Source organism: Camelus dromedarius, chromosome 1, assembly GCF_036321535.1.
Source record: "Camelus dromedarius isolate mCamDro1 chromosome 1, mCamDro1.pat, whole genome shotgun sequence".
NCBI lineage: Eukaryota > Metazoa > Chordata > Mammalia > Artiodactyla > Camelidae > Camelus > Camelus dromedarius.
The window spans coordinates 88,905,621-88,924,565 of NC_087436.1; the positions used below are offsets into that span (position 1 = coordinate 88,905,621).

The following is an 18,945-nucleotide window of genomic DNA, read 5'->3' on the forward strand; positions in this document are numbered from 1 at the left end:
TTACATATTCTCTCTGTTGACCCTAAGGGATGGCTTTTCCCTCTCAACATCTCTTCTGATTTATCCTCTAGGGTAAAATGTCCTTATCTCAGAAGATGGTTACTGTAGCACGTGGTGAGACACAGCATTTAAGCCAAGGATGGGGCAGCCCTTCCCGTTAGACTGAACAGGTGTTCTGAACTTGAGCAGAACCAGGCTTACGTGCTGAGCTGTCACTAAGCTGGAAGCCTCCAGTCTGGGGCAGAGCTCCGCCTTAATTATCTACCTTTTCTTTGTAGTAACCATTGTTTTGTTGCCACATAAGGGGAAAGGTGCGAGCCAGGTTACCTAAGCAGTTGTGTGCCTCAATTTTCTCATTAACAAAATGAAGGGCTTTGAGTAAATGATGGCCGTCAGCACTTCTAATTGGAAAATTCTGATTCCAAACAAGCCTTGTCTTTAAAACGACATTTTAAAGTCAAGAATGTGGTTTTCCTGATGCAAACAATCATTTCATATATGGCTAGCCTCATTTTTGGGTTATTTTAGCCTCATTTATTTTACTTCTTCTTTTTAAAAACTCCAGTGCCTTTTAAGCTGCAAGAGGGAGAAGTCCGCATTATTCCCCTGGAGCAGTGTCAGTCCTACTTTGACATGAAGACCATCACCACCCGGATGATCTGTGCGGGCTATGAGTCTGGCACAGTCGACTCGTGCATGGTAAGTTGCTTTCTGGTTACCAAGGAGATTCAGTTCAGCACTGGCTTCATAGGGTTCACTTAAACTCATTATTATTCATGTGTGGCCCTTTGGGAACATTTTTTGAAAATCATTTGTGACCGAATGTTTAATTATTCACCAGGTGTTTTCCTTTACCCAGGACCAATCTACCTCCCCCAATCTACCTCCACGTCCCCCACTCAGGTTGCCTTCTGCTCTCTCACCTCCTGCATGGGGTCAGCAACAGGAGGAAAAACGACTGTTCTGGTCCATCTCATGGCACCATTTTAGCGGGTAGGAGGAGCAGTGTTCCGAGAGCAGGTGGTCTCTCACCTGCGGTCCCCATGGTTTCACGCAGGCTGCCCAAGGAAGCGGGGCGTAGACACCAAGGACGTATTCAACCACTGGGGTGTTGGCATTAAAGTACACACAACACCCCAGCCTCCCAGGTGAGTGACACAACTACCTGTGTTCCAGGAGTTGATCACACTGGCATTGTCTGGGCCTGCACTTGATTGCTAGTGTGTCTTCAAATGTCACTGCACATGACCTTTCGAATCAGGATTTCTAGTCACAATGGTTCGTAGAACATGCTAACTTAACAATTCAGGGAAGCATTTTTATTTTTATTTAAACACTCATTCAGTATTATCCTGGACTGGCTCCCAGGGGAGAAGGGGCCAGCACTCAAAGCAGCTTATAACAGAGTAGGGAAGGCAGTTACTACACTACACTGCTCTGAAGCACCTTGGTTGTTTCACTGCTTTGGAGAAGATCAAACTGCCCCCACATTTTAGAATCGGAGAAGAGATGCAACAATGTTATCGCCCCTAACCCAGCATATAAAATGACATTTAGATGGGCCATTTCAAAATGGGCAAATTAGAGGATCAGAAATGGCCCAGAGGTGATTCTTTAGACAGTTGTCATGGGAAACAGGGAGGCAGATGGTGCCCTTGAAGTTTCATTGAGTCACCTTCCCTTCTGCCCCCACTGGCCACAAGTCATCCAGCTGAGGCGGGCGGTGGTAGGGGAATCCTAGCCTTCCATGCAAGGGGCCTAGGTTGGATAGCCCACGCCAAAAAAAAAAAGAAAAAAAAAAAGTGTTCTGGGAGGCAGCACGGTGTTGGGCGTAGGACACATGATTGGCAACCTGGAAGATCTGGGTTGGATCCCATCTCTGCCAGTAAGAACAGTGTGACCTGGAGAAGTTACTTAACCTCTCTAGAAAGTTTTCTTCCGAGTAAGATGGTATTGATTCTGTTTTGCAGGGTGTTATGTAGATTAAGTTAATATATGTGAAAGTCCCAATTTTTTTAACACAGCTGTATATGATGTCTGGCATATGCCTTCAATGAATATCAACATGTGAATGTTAACATCTATCAGTTGGTGCTTACTATATTCCAGGACCTCTTCTAAATACTGTCTAATAACTCATTTAATTCTCAGTCATTATGCTCGTTTTTCCTACTTTACAGATCAAGAAGACAAAGGACTAGAGAGGTTAAGTAATTTACCCCATATCACCCAGCATTAACGTGGCAGAATGCAGATATGAACCCAGACAGTCTGGCTTCAGGATCCAAGTGCTTGGCCACTACACTATCCTAGTAGCAATGATTAATGTGAATACATTTCACCCTGTTGCCAACATGATCTGGAGGTCTACTAAAAACTACTGCCTCTTCATCTCTTGATAATTGCTAATGGGAGGGGAAGAGATTCTTTGAAAGAGAAGTGAAGACCCAACATAGACATAGGAATGTTTATATCATAATCCCAAATAGGGACCAGGTCCTGCCAGCTTCTTTAGTGGTGGGAATTCAGCACTTTGGGTAGCTTTTTATTTATTATTAATTAATTAATTTTTATTGAAGTATAGTCAGTTTACAATGTTGTATCAATTTCTGGTGCACAGCACAATATTTCAGTCATAATGAACATACATATATTTTCATCATAGGCTATTACAAGATATTGAATACAGGTCCCTGTGTTATACAGTATGAACTTGTTATTTATCTATTTTATATATAATAGTTAGTACTTGCAAATCTTGAACTCCCAGTTTACCCCCTCCTACTCCCTTCCTCCCTGGTAACCATGTTTGTTCTCTATGTCTGTGAGTCTGTTTCTGTTTTGTAAATAAGTTCATTTGTTTTTTGTTTTTTAATTTAGATTCCACATATAAATATCATATGGTATTTTTCTTTCTCCTTCTGACTTAACTTCACTTAGAATGACAATCTTCAGGTCCATTCATGTTGCTGGAAATGGCATTATTTTATTATTTTTTATGGCTGAGTTGTATTCCATTGTATAAATACACCACAACTTCTTTATCCAGTTATCTGTTGATGGACGTTTAGGTTGTTTCCATGTCTTGGCTATTGTATATAGTGCTGCTACGAACATTGGGGAGAAGGTATCTTTCTGAACTAAGGTTCCCTCTGGATATATGCCCAGGAGTGGGATTTCTGGATCATATGGTAGGTCTATTTTTAGTCTTTTGAGGAATCTCCATACTGTTTTCCATAACGGCTGCACCAGACTACATACCCACCAACAGTGTAGGAGGGCTCCCTTTTCTCCTTGCCCTCTCCAGTGTTTGTCATTTGTGGACTTTTGAATGATGGCCATTCTGACTGGTGTGAGGTGAATCCTCATTGTAGTTTTGATTTGCAAGAGGGAGAAGTCTGCATTATTCCCCTGGAGCAGTGTCAGTCCTACTTTGACATGAAGACCATCATCACTCGGATGATCTGTGCGGGCTGAGTCTGATAGTTAGCAATATTGAACATTTTTTCATGTGCCTATTGGCCATTTGTATGTCTTTATTGGAAAATTTCTTGTTTAGGTCTTCTGCCCATTTTTGGATTTGGTTGTTTTTTTGTTACTAAGTTGTATGAGCTGTTTGTATATTCTGGAAATTAAGCCTTATTAGTCTCATAATTTGCAAGTATTTTCTCTCAGTCCATAGGTTTTCTTCTCATTTTGCTTATAGTTTCCTGTGCTGTGCAAAAGCTTATAAGTTTTAACTAGGTCCCATTTGTTTATTTTTGTTTTTACTTCTAGCACCTTGGTATACTGCCCTAGGAGAACATTGCTAAGATTTATGTCAGAGAATGTTTTGCCTATGTTTTCTTCTAGGAGGTTTATAGTGTCTTGTATTTAAGTCTTTAAGCCATTTTGAGTTTATTTTTGTGTATGGTGTTAGGGAGCGTTCTAACTTCATTGATTTACTTGCTGCTGTCTAGTTTTCCCAATACCATTTGCTGAAGAGATTGTCTTTACTCCATTGTATGTTCTTGCCTCCTTTGTCAAAGATTAATTGACCAAAAGTTTACTGGTTTATTTCCAGGCTCTCTATTCTATTTCATTGATCTATATGGGTCTGTTTTTGCACCAACACCAAGTTATTTTAATTACTGTAGCTCTATAGTATTGTCTGAAGTCTGAGGGTTATTCCTCCAGCTTTTGTTCCTTTTCTTCAGTATTGCTTTGGTAATTCTGGGTCTTTTGTGATTCCATATAAATTTTAGGATTATTTGTTCCAGTTCTGTGAAAAATGTCCTGAGTAATCTGATAGGGATCACATTAAATCTCTAGATTGCTTTGGGTAGTATGGCCATTTTAACAATATTAATTCTTCCAATCCAAGAACATGGGCTATCTTTCCATTCCTTTAAGTCATCTTTAATTTCCTTAGTCAGATTTATTCCTAAGTTTTTTTTTTTTGATGCAATTTTAAAAGGGATTATTTCTTTACTTTCCTTCTCTGATATGGGTATCTTTTTAGAATGCTCATCAGATGCTCTCTAATATAAGCCAAGGTAGAAAACAGAACAAAAGCTACTTTTTACCAGGTCTGGAGCAAGATTATTCACCAGACCCTCCCATTATCTTCCTTAATTGCATCAGTGAGATGCACTGGAAGCCATGGGTCCCTCTGTTAAGGTCTAGAAATCATGGGACTCAATACCGAAACAAAATACAAACTTTGGCCTAAAGGCCCACATTACAAAGAAGAAAAGAGGACCAAAAAAACCAAACTGTGCCTTAAGCTGTAGTCTCCCTTTCATTTTGAATCACTACTTCTTCACCTCTTGTTTTCCAGTAATTGTCTACCTGCTTCACTGAGCCTACGTTCTCCTCCACCTGGAAGTAATCACCCTTTCCTTTGAAGACTCCTTTACTTACAGCCCTTAGATTTTCCTTTCTTGTAAAGTTATTCTCATTACCCAAGTGGACTTTTGGCCCCTTAGGGCCAAAAAGAGTTTCTTATTCATTTGTGTAGACCTGAGCATAGAATCTTTAAAAAAGTAGATGCTAAATGATCTGGCTAAGTTTTTGATCTGGAAGAGTCTGATATGAATATTGCTATCCCTGCTTTCCTGCTGTTTCCATTTGTATGAAATACCTTTTTTCCATCCCCTCACTTTCACTCTGGGTGTTTCTTTTGCCCTTAAGTGAGTCTTTCGTAGGCAGCATATTGTGAGTTCTTGTTTTTTTTCATCAATCTGCCAACTCTGTCTTTTGGTTGGAGCATTTAGTCCATTGTTCAGACGATTTAGTCCAATGGCCAGTCCATTGATAGGTGTACACTTACTGCTATTATAAATCTCGTTTTCCAGGTGTTTTGTAGTTCTTCATTTCGTCTTCTTTTTGTTTTTCCATTTGTAGTATGCTTGAGTTCCTTTCTTTTTGGTTTTTGTGAATCTGTTGTATTTGATTTGTGGTTATCATGGAGTTCAAGTATGTTCATCCGTAACTATGTCTGCTTGCTTTAAACTGATAGTCATGCAAGTTCAAACACATTATAAAAGATCTACATTTGTGTATTCCCCTCCCCCATATTTTGTGATTTTAATGTCCTATTTTACAGCTTAATGCTTATCCTTTTGCTGTTAATTGTAGTTATAATCACTTTTACAAAAAAAAATTGATTGGCCAAGTACTTGCATTCTGAAGCCAGACGGCATGGGTTCATACCTTTATTCTGCCACCTTAATGCCGGGTGATATGGAGTAGATTACTTAACCTCTCTGGTCCTTTGTCTTCTTGATCTATAAAGTAAGAGAAATAATGATACTGCCACGAGGGATGATTGTGAGAAAAATTCGTATCTCAACATAGTAAAAGCCATTTATGACAAACCCACAGCTAACACTCAATGGTGAAAAGCTAAAAGCCTTTCTGCTAGACTCAGAATCAAGACAAGGATGCTCACTCTCACTCCTACTCAACACAGCATTGGAAGTCCTGTTCACAGAAATCAGACAAGAAATAAATGGCATCCAACTTGGAAGGGAATAGGTAAAACTATAACTATTTGCAGATGATATGATACTCTATGTAGAGAATCCTAAAGTCTCCACTCAGAAACTGTTAGAATAAATGAATTCACCAAGGTAGCAGGATACAAGATTAACATATAAAAATATGTTGCATTTCTTTACACTAACAATGAAATATCGGAAAGAGAAGGTTAAAAAAAAATCCCATTTAAAATTTTGTCAAAAAATACCTAGGAATAAATTTAACCTATGAGGTGAAAGACCTTTAGGCTGAAAACTACAGGGAAACTGAAGATGATTTAAAGACATGGAAAGCTATCCCATGCTCTTGCATAGGAAGAATTAATATTGTTAAAATGACCATACTACCCAAAGCAATCTACAGATTTAATGTGATCCCTATCAAATTAGCCAGGATATTTTTCAAAGAACTAGAACAAATATTCCTAAAATTTATGTGAAACCACAAAAAACCCAGAATTATCAAAGCAAAACTGAAGAAAAATAATGAAACTGGAAGCACAACCCTCCCAGACTTCTGACTAGACTACAAAGCTACTGTAATCAAAACAGCATGGTATTGGCACAAAAACAGATATACAGATCAATGGAATAGAATAGCCCAGAAATAAGCCCACACACCCACAATCAATGACAAAGGAGGTAAGAATATACAATGGAGAAAAGACAGTGTCTTCAACAAGTGGTGCTGGGAAAGCTGGACACGTAAATCAATGAAATTGGAACACTCCTTCACACTATATAAAAATAAACTCAAAATATTTTAAAGATCTAAATACAAAACACAATACCATAAAACTCCTAGACGAGAACATAGGCAAAACATCCTCAGACATAAATTGTAGCAATATGTTTTCTTAGCACAATCTCCTAAAGCAAAATAAATAAAAGCAAAAATAAGCAAATGAGACCTAATCAAACTTAAAAGCTTTTGCACAGCAAAGGAAACTATCAATAAAACGAAGACAACCTACATAGTGGGAAAAAATATTTGCAAATGATGTGATCGACAAGGATTAATATCTAAAATACATAAACAGCATATATAACTCAGTATCAAAAAAACAAACAAAAAATGGTGAGAAGACTTAAATAGATGGGTCTCCAAAGACAATATAGAGGTGGCCAACAGACACATGAAAAGATGCTCAACATTGCTAATTATTAGAGGAATACAAATCAAAACTACAATGAGGTAACACCTCGTACCAGTCAGAATGGCCATCATCAAAACATCTGGAAATAATAAATGCTAGAAAATAAATTAGGAGGAGTGGGAACTCTCCTAAACTGTTGGTAGGAATGTAAATTGGTGCAGCCACCATGGAGAACAGTAAGGAGGTTCCTTAGAAAACTAAAAATAGAGCTACCATATGATCCAGCAATCCCAGTCCTGGCCATATATCTGGAAAAGATGAAAACTCTTATTTGAAAAGATAAATGTGCCTCGATGTTCACAGCAGCACAATTTACAATAGCCAAGACATGGAAATAACCCAAATGTCTACCAACAGGCAACTGGTTTAAGAAGATGTCATATACACATGTATGTGTGTATGTGTGTATATATATATATGCATACACACATACAGTGGAATACTACTCTGCCATAAAAAAGAATGGAATGTTGCCGTTTGTAGCCACATAAATGGACCTAGAGAATATTATACTTAGTGAAGTCAGACAGAGAAAGACAAATATATCACTTACATGTGGAATCTAAAACATAATACCAATGAACCTATATACAAAACAAGGAAGAGACTCAGACATAGAAAACAAATTTATGGTTACCGAGTGGAAATGGAGGCAGGGAGGGATAATTTAGGAGTATGGGATTAAGAGATACAAACTACTATACATGAAATTGCTATGAAACAAAGGTTCACTGTATATTATAGGGAACTACATTCAATATCTTATAATGGAAAATAATCTGAAAGAAGTGTGTATAACAATCACTTTGCTGTACACCTGAAACTAACACAATACTGTAAATCAACTTTGCTTCAGTAAAAAAGATCACCACTTCTACAAAGCATACAGCACGATCAGAAAGTCAATGTTGCTTTAATAGCAGTTGTATTCACTAACATTTCTAAGAAAAAAGACAGCCTAGTAGTTACAGAGTTGGAGTCATGTGCCAGAGTGCCTGGGCTTTACTCCCAGCTCTGCTAATGAACAAGATATAAAAAGAACCGTGCTTCAGTTTCATTATCTCCAAAATGGATATAACAATAATAATGAAAATGTAAACAATTATATAATAACATATAAATAATAATAATACAATTATTATTAACCTGTGGGGATTTCATGAGGATTAAATGAGCTAATATAGGGAAAGTGTTTAGAAGAGCATCAATGAACATGATTACTATTATTCTCCAACATTACTAAGTGGGAAGACTATGGATATTCTTCCAAGTTTGAAATTCTTGCAGGGCAAGGAGTATTTGTAAATTTCTGCCATGAGTTCACATACTTACCTCCTTGTTTTCTAGAATATCAATCCTTCTCTTTGGAGGCCATGAAGAATATACCACTCTAACTTATTCTCATCTTTCCAGATATAGCACATATTAGCATTTTTAAAGCCATAGTGTCTTACTGTTAATTATATGTGGGCAAAAAAACTGAATAAATCTCAATTGCAACACCTAAACTTAAATACCAAGAATGAAAAATCTCTATGCACGTGAAATAAAATGTGTTATAATAATATAGTTTACTGTAATTAATTGTTATGTAGTAGTTTCTTTTCAAGCATGCTATTTGAAAAAGTCCTAAAAACTGTTAAGAAATGTGTAAGTGGCCCCTGAGTGTTTTCCTTGATGCATTCATTCGCATAGCAAAAATCTTCCAAGTAGTGAGTTGTTTTAGAATTTTTTTTGTGAGAAAACAGTCCTTGAATGTTTCATTTTGAGTACGTTCTAAATTCATAAAATGGATTAAAATTAAAGAATGAGCTCAACTGTGAGAGGATCAGCTCTGATACAGTAAATTTAAAAAAAAAAGTTCATGACATTTTTTGAATAAGTGCAGGAAATAACAAAAAGTCCTCTGATATCATAGAGAAAAAAATACAGAACTTCTCCAAGTTGTCCCTCCTCTTTTAAAGCTCAGGGTTTACAATGTTCATTGGGAAGTTCGGTTTATGTCGTGGGAAGCGTGCTCCCTCACAGGCTGACAATGAAAGCTTTGTTGAAATTCTCCAAGACGTTGGTTAATCCGGGTTTGGATTTATTTTATCCCTAGGATAGCTTGTACCCTAGGAGGACTCTGAAATACTGGTGACTCACGTCTACTGCTCTTCTTTACAGGGAGACAGTGGCGGGCCTCTTGTTTGTGAGCGGCCTGGAGGACAGTGGACATTATTTGGCTTAACTTCATGGGGCTCCGTCTGCTTTTCCAAAGTCCTGGGGCCCGGAGTTTACAGCAATGTGACATACTTTGTCAAATGGATTGAAAGACAAATATATATCCACACCTTTCTCCTAAACTAATTCCAAAGATGATCAGAGGCTTTTGCCAGCGACATTCAAAGAAAACGGCCTTCCTGACCGTGCAGAACTTCCTCCTTTGCAGAGAGGTATACAGAAGCACTTTTTCATGGACCGGGATGCTTAACAGTGTGCTGCAAATGTTCATGTCTTCTTGGTCTAGTTTTATTCAGCTTTTTAAAAACATTCTATTTTTCTCCTACTTTAAGTTCAATGAAAGTCTTTAAAAAACAAAGCAAAAGTTTGTTCTTTTGCCAGGCAGGCTTAACCTTGACTGTAACATGGAATGATCAACTCTGGAAAGAGAATAATTCAAGCGCTAGCCCAACAGGTTAGAGAAAGTTCCGTTTTGTCTGGTCACAGAAAGGACACTGAGATCCAAGCTGACTCATCTTTGCCAGCTTTTGTTTCTCAAGCAGAGTAGCGTAGTGGCAAATTTCAGTATTAACTTTGGTGACTTGCTTTTGATTTATTAGAAGCCAAGATAATTTACATGCTTAAGTTATTTTCTATTTCTCTTCTAAAGTTTGCATAATTCTGAGCACTTACGAAAGACAGCAGAAATTACAAGACAGACTGAGCAGAAAGCTTGTTTGATATCAATATTAGCACTTGGTATCACAGGACTGCCCATTCTGAATTTAATCAAGGTTGTAATTTTATAGAAAAGTTTCCATGGAACCTTCCTGGCTGAGGTTTGTTCACTGTGTATCAGTTGCCAACTGAGCTTTCAACAACTGGAAAAATATATGTGGGAAGTATTTCATTCTGCTATGGGATAATGAAGTTGAAATTAAATTTTACCAAAGGCAAACTCGCTTTAGAGTGAAGAGATGCAATTTTTTAAAAAAAGAAAATAAAATTGTACCCCATACCTAATTAATTATTTCCCAGTTTTCCTGTGTTCATCCATACCAATAAAAAGCACAGTAAGACTTTGCATGAAGGAAAATATTTTGCAATTTTCCTCAAAAGATGTTTAACATCTGGTGTTGCCATTTTTCCCCATTGATAATTAAAACAAAAATTTAAAGATGCTTTTAAGCACTAGGCCACTTTATGAACATCAATTTCTGAAGTAATTAGTCAAAGAATTTTTCTCCACTAAAAAGTTTCAAAACACAAATCTTCACATGCATCTAATTTAATGAGTCAGGCATCCCTTTTGCAACATCCTAATGCCTTTTGAATGAATAGGATTCTGTACTAACCTTCACCAGCAACCTGGGTGGACTCAGCATTCCACAGAGGTCACCTGCAATTTTATACACGTCTTTTGGTACTTTTCTACCTGTGTGCATATGCGACATTTGAAAAGTTGTCTTGACACTTCCACATTATTCATCTCTTGTTCTGTAGTTTGTGTAAACCTGTTGAGAATGTAAAATCCAGCAACTGAATTGTGGTCACAACTATATGAGAACATATGTCAGTTTTGTTATCAGTACATAATCTAACAAATTATGCTCATGTTCAGTGAAATGTACGTATTATACTTATTTTAAATAACCTTTAATACAAATAAAATGGTATACTTTTTTTTTAATGGATATGAAACATGGATAGCAAACCCCAGAAAATTGTGTCTCCCATTATAATAGCTGGCACCCAGTTCCCCACCAATCAAAATTTACTTACCTGTCTCACTCTCACAGGAAGGAACATGCTTTTATTTTAGATGACTGATGGCTCTTTGATTAGTCTGAAATGAGGTTGCTAATAGTCTCAAATCAGCCACTGAGTGTCCAAGGAAAACTTCAGTTCTGGCAAAAGTGCAAGGATCTTTAATGTCTAGAGCACATTTTGGGAATCTGACCCAATTCTTTTATAAAGTTTTTGGAGTAAAATTGTATTGCAAAATGTATACTGTTAATTAATTTTTCCTGGCTTCTAAAAGCAATAATGTAATGCTTAGTCCCCACCTCCCCAAATTTGGTGAAATGCACTGAACACCCGAATGCAACAGGTCACATCAGCTTGGGTGACTTTGTATAAAAGTTACTCATTTGTAAATGAGACCCTTTAAAAGGCTTCATACAGATCCAAAATCACTTTCTCCTGAGGACCAGATTTATTTCAGAGTCCAGAATTTTTTTAAATCTTGAAAACCTAGTATTAAAAAGTTCAGCACCCTGTAATAAAATGTATTAATATTTTTGTGGCAAAAATATACAAATAATTACATTAAATAAATAAATAGCCTTACGTCTATTTAAGACATTGAATTTGTACCTAATTTATGAAAACTTCAGTTTTCAGAGTTCTTGGGATTGTGGGATTGTGGAAAACGGATTATGGACTCACGGAAACTCAAGAATTTACTCACGTGTATAGATACTTTGGATCTTGGAAATTGCCCTTTTTTCTTAGTCTTTTGGACTCATTCTTTTTATCCTTAGATTCTAATTCCTTGTTGTATTTTTTACAAGTGAATATATCTCTAAATTTTTATTCATCAGAAGATGATCTCAGGGAATGAATGCCAGCTGCTATGAAGATAACAGACGATATGACAACACTGATTTTTCCATATGAGAGAAGATCAAAACAGTATTCTGGTAAAAGGTGTACTTTAGGATTTTCCATCTAAGTTCTGGTACCAATTACTGTTGGATTCAGTGAGTATATACAGAAGTGAAGACAGTTTTTGTATATGTTATTTATTAAACAGTTTACTTTAAAAAAAAATCATAAGAAAGCAGAAAGCTACCTCAATTAGCCATGGAGGATTTTCAACGTTCTATAAATCTGTTTGTGTAAAAGACCATTTGCAATAATATTATAAGGCTACAAAAAATATCAGACCAGCATAGTAGGCAACAGGTATAAGATTAAGCCCTGAGAATAATAGTTGAATAGTCATTAAGAAGACCTTCATATAGACATGGAACATTAGCATGGAGATTTCATGAAGGAAATTCTGGGTGGCTGACAATTTTCAGATGAATAGATACAGAATTTTAAAAGAACTCAACAAGAATACATGATATTATAGTAACACCTGTCAGTTTGGGTAGAAACTAGTTTCTTTGTTCCAACTAAAGCCAGCATATATGATTTGCAACAGTAAGTAACTTGATTTAGACATACCTGTCCTGAAATGTATCAAAAAAACAAAATTTTCTAATAATCTCATGGAATCCTTTTGAGGACCACCAGTATTAGTCTCAGTTTATAGTATCTCATTTTTAGAGTTTGCAACACAAGAAAAATTATAGGGTATTGTAAAGACAATAAACCCTCAAAAGGTCTCTTGTAGACTGTTTTGAAATTGATGGTCTCATTTTGATCAGGCTATTGTCAGTTTCAGAATACAGGAAATTCCCAAATGGGCTCTAGACTTAGCTGATTCTGTCTTCCTTACCTACGGCCTGTTTCCGCATTGACATTACTGGCACAGAAGCAGACCTCATGTAAAGTCTTCTTTTGACTGGAAGCAGAGAGAACACATCTCCATGGAACCCTGGCATTGCTGCTGCCCCTCCCCAGTAAAGGCTCCACCTCAGGAGAACACTGAAATAGGCAGAGAGTAAAATAAATATATGCTCAAATGAATTCCCTAGAGAATGTCTGCATTTCTAAGACAATTAAAATGCTTTCACAAAATCCAAAAAGTTTCATAAAAGCATTTGATTCTGAATTAAATATTTCATTTCTATAAACTCTGTCCAGGTCAAATTCAGCTCTTTCACAGATGTATCTACAAACATACAGCAAAGGTCATCACATTGGCATTTGCAAGTCCAGTAAAATGTTCTTGTCCCTTAAGGAAAAATCCGAGTCATTCTTTCTAGGTAGAGAAACCTCTTCAAAATCCCTCTTCCAAACTTGAACGAATACTTGCAACTCAAGGAGGGTAACCTGATTTTTTAATCCTTTGAGGGTCCAGCCATCCCTGAGGCCTTAGTTTCAGATGAGTTTCATGTACAGATGAGTTTCCTTGTTTATCCGCACAAGAAGTTGCTGACGTCATTGCAAAGGCAGCAGAACGATCAGAGATGGGTATTCGCTCTGAATTGCAGGTGAGTGGTCAGCATACTTAGATGTCACCTGACTCATCTTTCCAGCCCCTCACCACTTCTTGAGACCTTCCATCCTCTCCTCTGCAGTCAGTCAAAACGCTTAGCCCTCAGAATTGGAGATGGAAACAGGGATCCCTGAAGAACTCTGTATGTAAGCCTAGGTTACAAAAAGCATCACAGAATTACATTCACCTCAAATGCACTATGGGACACAAGAAATACTCGCCAATCAGAAAAAGTAAGAGGGTCTGGTGGCCCTTGCTGAAGTAAAGGAGGAAGACAAGTGAACTATAAAATGGAGATAATAATAATATTAAATATTTGTAAAGCACTTAGGTTCCCTATTGTCAAATAAATAATGAAATAAAGAAAATCTGTAAAAGTCGAGATACAATAGTGCTACATCACAGGCTTAATGTTAAGTTAAATGAGATAGTAACGTACAAAGCAGGCAGAGTGTTGGCACGTAATATATGTATGTATTTTTAAATGCTAGCTATTGGTTTCCTATAGCTATGGGAACAAATTACTAAAAACTTGTCCCTTTCTGGCCAAAGTGGCAGTAATTATGCCACTATAGCATTCTCAAAAACCTTGTGAGTCTCCAATGTATGTCATGGGGATTTTTACCATTAGATAAGAGGGTCCTCCACAGATCTTTCCTGTGTAATCCCACCTTCTTTCTTGGTGGCTGCTGAGGTGGCTGAGGGGACTCACGAGTCACACACCTCATCTCTTCAGCGCCAGCAAAAGGCTGTCCAGCCACACTCCTGGCCTTCTCTCTAGGGCATACTCCCAAACAGCCAGTCTCCTGATTTTAGTACCTTTTGAAATCTAGATAGGCTGAGAATTTCCTAAATCTAGTTCTGTTGGACTTAAAAGTACTTCCCTCCATTTCTTTTCTCTCACATTTTACTATAAGCAGCAAGAAGAAACCAGGCCAAACCTTTGCTGCTTTGCTTAGAAAACTCCTCAGCTAAATATCCAAAGTCATCATTTACAAATTCTGCTTTCTACATAATGGTAGAGCACAATTCAGCTACGTTTTCTGCCACTATATTGCAAAAATCCCCTATCCTCAAATTTCCAATAACATGTTCCTCATTTCCTTCTGAGATCTCACTAGCAGTACCTTTAACATTCATATTTCTAGCAACATTCAATTTATGACTGTTCATGTATTTTCTAAGATGATATGCTATGGCTTTCTCTACCCATCTTCCTACTTTCTTCTGAATTCTCACCAGCAGGCACTTTAACGTCCGTATTTCTACCTACAGTCTGTTTAAGGGAGTCTAGTAGTTTTCTACTATGTGCCTCAAAATTCTTCCAGCCTCTGCCCATTATCTAATTTCAAAGCCACTTTCACATTTTTAGGTATTTGTTACAGCAGCACCCGCCTTCCTCATACCAAAATCTGTATTAGTTTCTGATGGCTGCTGTAATAAATTACCATAAAGCTGGTGGCTTAAAACAACAAAACCTTTTTCTCTCCCAGTTCTGAAATTGGTTTTACTGAAACAAAATCAAGGTGTTGGAAAGGCCGTGCTCCCTCTGGAGGCTCTAGGGGAGAACTCATTCCTTGTCTCTTCTGGTTTCTGGTGGCTGCTGGCATTCCTCCCACTGTTACCAAGGGATCTCTGTTACCCTGGTCAAAGTGCTTTCTCCTCTTCTGCGTCAAATCTCCCCCTGCCCCTCTCTTACAAGGATACTTGTGATGGCAGATAATCCAGCATAATCTCCCCATCCCAAGATCCTTAACTTAACCACATCTGCAAATTTCTTTTTTGCTACATAAAGAAACAAAGGTTCCAGAGATTAGGACATGCATATAGTTTAGGGGGTTATTTTTTCAGCTTACCAGAACAATATTAGATAGAATTATACTGTTAATGCTCTTAAAGAAATTTTTTCAGGTTATAACTTTAAAGTAATTGTTTCTTCATAAATTCTACAAATTCATCTTGTCAGTTTTTAATCTGAAAGCTGGTAATAACAGCACCACAGAAGCATCTCAGTTTAACCATGATATTATTATGTAAATAACTGGAATCACAGAATGAGTCTGGTGGGTTTCTCTTATGCATTTCTAGAAGGGATATCTGTCAGCAATAAAGGGTTTGTGCCCATCATGTCTTATGATGGTGTTACAGACTGGGGTTGGCAAACTTTTGTCCAATGGTCCAGACAATATTTCAGGCTTTGTGAGCTAGGTAGTCTCTGTTGGAACTATTCAACTTTGCTGTTGTAGTGCAAAAGCAGTCATAGATAATACTTAAATTAATGAGGATGCCTATGTGCCAATAAGCTTTATTTACAAAAACAGGCAATGGGCCAGGTTTGACCTGTGAGCCAATATGTCAAGCCTGTTAGAGAATAATATGAAATCACCATTTTGATGCTCATATCATGTTTAAGAAGGTAGAACAACTATTTGCTATCACGCTTTCAACTAAACAGATAAATATTATAAAACTTAAGGGGGAGGAGCTCTAAAGAATTTGAAGAATCTATAGATTAAAAACCCACGCATACTTCTTAGCCATTTCCATCCCATATAAGAAACTGAGTTAAATGAAAGTGGCAATGATAATTGAAATCAGAGAAAGGAGGTAAGTTTTCAATGTTTAGAGACTGTGCTAAAGATTGCTACATGTCCCCCAGGACCCATTCTCCCCTTCTTCCTTTTAGAAACCCCCAGATTTTAGCCACTCGGCATCTACACACCAAGGTTCTAGTTGATGGGATATGAGCAAGGATGTGTGCCACGTCTGGGTCATGCCAATGCAGGAAAGAAAAAAAAGCCAGGAGGAAAGCTGGAAAACTGTATGCCCTCCATCTTTTCTGCAAGGATGCAGGGATGTGGATGTGCTGGTGGTGAGTCATCTTCAGTCATGCAAATGAGGGCAACACCCTTGGGAGATGGCAGAACAAAAAGGACAGGAAAGGATCTAAGTCCTTGGATAACTTTGTGAAACAAAGCTGCCCTAACCCTGTGGACTGTCAACCAGATTAGAATCTTCCTCGAGCGAGAAATAAATCTTTTCATCTGCTTAAGCCACTTTTGTTCTCTGGTGAAAGCGTTAAAACCAGTATTTTAACTAGTACACAGACTGACTTCTCCACACTCATCAGGATGGTCTAACAGCCATTGTTAGCAGTTGCTTGAAGGATTCTAAGCCTACGATGTCACGGACTCTCTTGATGGTAAAACAAATACCATACCTGGGCAGAAGAGCAGCACAGGTGGTGAGAACACAGACTAAGTAGAACACTGGATCCAGCATGTGCTCCTGCATGATCCAGTAGGGGTTGGATGGTGGGTTGCAAGTTACACACATGGCTCCAAAAGCCAAGGCAAATAAAAAATAAGACAAGATGCTCCCAACAATGACCAGCCCGTGGATCCAAGTCTGCAAGACAAGAAGAGCAGGGGAGATGAACATGCTTTCTCTGATAGGATTTTGCAGTCAGGCAAAATCTGCTGTGTTGAAGAGACAATACATCTAAGCAGTAGGTAAATGGTATAACAAACCTTAGTGAACCAAACAAAATATTGAAGAGAGAAGGCAAAAGCATCTTTCGTAAATAGCTCATATCACTGTTTAAATTCTATAAAGCTTAAGTTAAAAGCCAAGAAGTAATTCTGATGACTTGTTTATTTTGTATTGTCCATGCACCATGATGCGTTTGGATTCTTTCTGTATTTTTCCATATAGTCACTCACTTGTCTGTGTCTTCATTAATCCAGTGAACCTCAGACTTGATCCACTTAAGTAGGTGGTAGACACTACTGTTGCGCACCAATATTCTCATTCTCTTTGCCCAATAAGCATTCAAGAGGATTGCACTTCTCCACCGCCTTGAAGTTAAGCATGGCCACATGTCCTGCTTTGACCAATGAAAGGTAATGGGAAGCTTGCAAAAGCTTCAAGCTGGAAGTATGGAAGAACGGGTATGCAATTTTCCATACTGTCCCTTTTTTTCCATGTCAACCAATAAGTTCTTCTTGGGGATAATTCCAGATGGTAGAGCTACAAGACACCTGGGGTCACTGAGCCAACCCTCAGAGGACAACTGCTCTAGAGATATCTGGAACCCTGGTAAGTTTACATGAGCAAGAAATGAAGCTCTGTGTGTCACACTATACACTGTCCACCTTCATATCTACGTGTAGCTTGCATTATTATTTTTCTTAATATTTTTCTGTCAACTGGTTTACTATTTAAGTTAGAGACTTTATTTAGAAAGAAAAGCAGATTACTCCTTTAAATGTAATATCAGCATTACCTGTCAAAACAGTGCTGAGTCTGGGGTCTGATCCGCCTTTGTTACAAAGGTAAATTAGCAAGAGTTACTGCGATAAAACACAATACCCCAAACAGATTATTTCTTTGACACAATCCAAAGTACAAAAGAGAATTACCTAATGCGGCAGTCAGTGTAGTTTAGTGAAGTGTACAGTACCACCTACAACCACTGTATATACCACGGTAGTATATATTCCTCTTTTGGGGGAAGCACTGCTTTTATTAATCTTTTTGATTTTCTAGGGCCATAATTTTTACACAAGGTCCAATTTTGTCCATTTTCCTCTCAACCTTGCAAAGTATTTCCCCAGGGCAGATACCTTCACAAGAGTCACAAAGACTGCTCATTTTGTAAACATGCGTAAAATGCTCAGAAAATGTTGCTAAATCCACAATTAAGATTATTACGTCTCTAAAACAATGATTTCTTAATTTTTTTCTTTCTCAAATGTTCTTCCCGCTGAGCCCTATTGCCTGATTTTTTTTTTCCTTTAAGATGTGCTTTTGGCAAGTGAGATGTGACTTGATAAAGTTGACATGTTTAGGTGAATTGATACAGTTAGAGTCAAGAGACACAAAACTGACAGGGAGGTAGGGGAGGTGGCAATGGGATGGTGGGCAAAAGTGTGAAAGGAAACAAATTCACATCTTCAGAATAGCTGACTCATACTGACAGTGGATCTTCAGAGGCCATGAGCTCTAGCCTCCCCTGGCGTGAGGAACAGTTCTTCAATGATTCATCCTTTACAGAGCAGTCACTGTTCTTGGCACCTTGCTTTCACTCCCCTTCTCATGGTGAGGACACCCAGCATCACGTGCAGTCTTGGCGAAATATTCCTCCTCTTACCAAAGCCTATGACTGGAGCTAAGGAAATAGAATTCTGTCACCAGGGACTGAACCTGGAGCACAATGAACAAGGCAAGAGCAGAAGGAAACGACTGGGGCCAATTCAGGCCAGAGTACCATCCTGACAAGCCTTCCCTTAGGCTCTGTTCCCTGGAGCAACAGAGCAACTCTGGACCCTCAGGATGGGTTTTTTGTTTGACCACAATTTTTCTGTACACACATATATATATATATATTTTAATT

The 18,945-nt window shown here is 37.9% G+C and overlaps 2 protein-coding genes across 6 annotated transcripts in view; one reads left to right on the forward strand and one right to left on the reverse strand.

Moving 5' to 3' along the window:
- CORIN (corin, serine peptidase) overlaps window positions 1-11,739 on the forward strand; it is a 221,645-nt gene extending 209,906 nt beyond the window's left edge. For all 3 annotated transcript variants that reach the window (XM_031435080.2, XM_064486930.1, XM_064486928.1), the window contains 2 exons: window positions 566-699; window positions 9,344-11,739. In XM_031435080.2, coding sequence (XP_031290940.2) covers window positions 566-699; window positions 9,344-9,526 — 317 coding nt within the window. In that variant the 3' untranslated portion in view covers window positions 9,527-11,739. The remainder of the gene's footprint in view (window positions 1-565; window positions 700-9,343) is intronic.
- A 428-nt stretch (window positions 11,740-12,167) lies between these two features.
- ATP10D (ATPase phospholipid transporting 10D (putative)) overlaps window positions 12,168-18,945 on the reverse strand; it is an 82,109-nt gene continuing 75,331 nt past the window's right edge. For all 3 annotated transcript variants that reach the window (XM_064486908.1, XM_064486919.1, XM_064486904.1), the window contains 2 exons: window positions 16,771-16,958; window positions 12,168-13,702 (listed from right to left, as the gene is read on the reverse strand). In XM_064486908.1, the coding sequence (XP_064342978.1) occupies window positions 13,633-13,702; window positions 16,771-16,958 (258 nt within the window). In that variant the 3' untranslated portion in view covers window positions 12,168-13,632. The remainder of the gene's footprint in view (window positions 13,703-16,770; window positions 16,959-18,945) is intronic.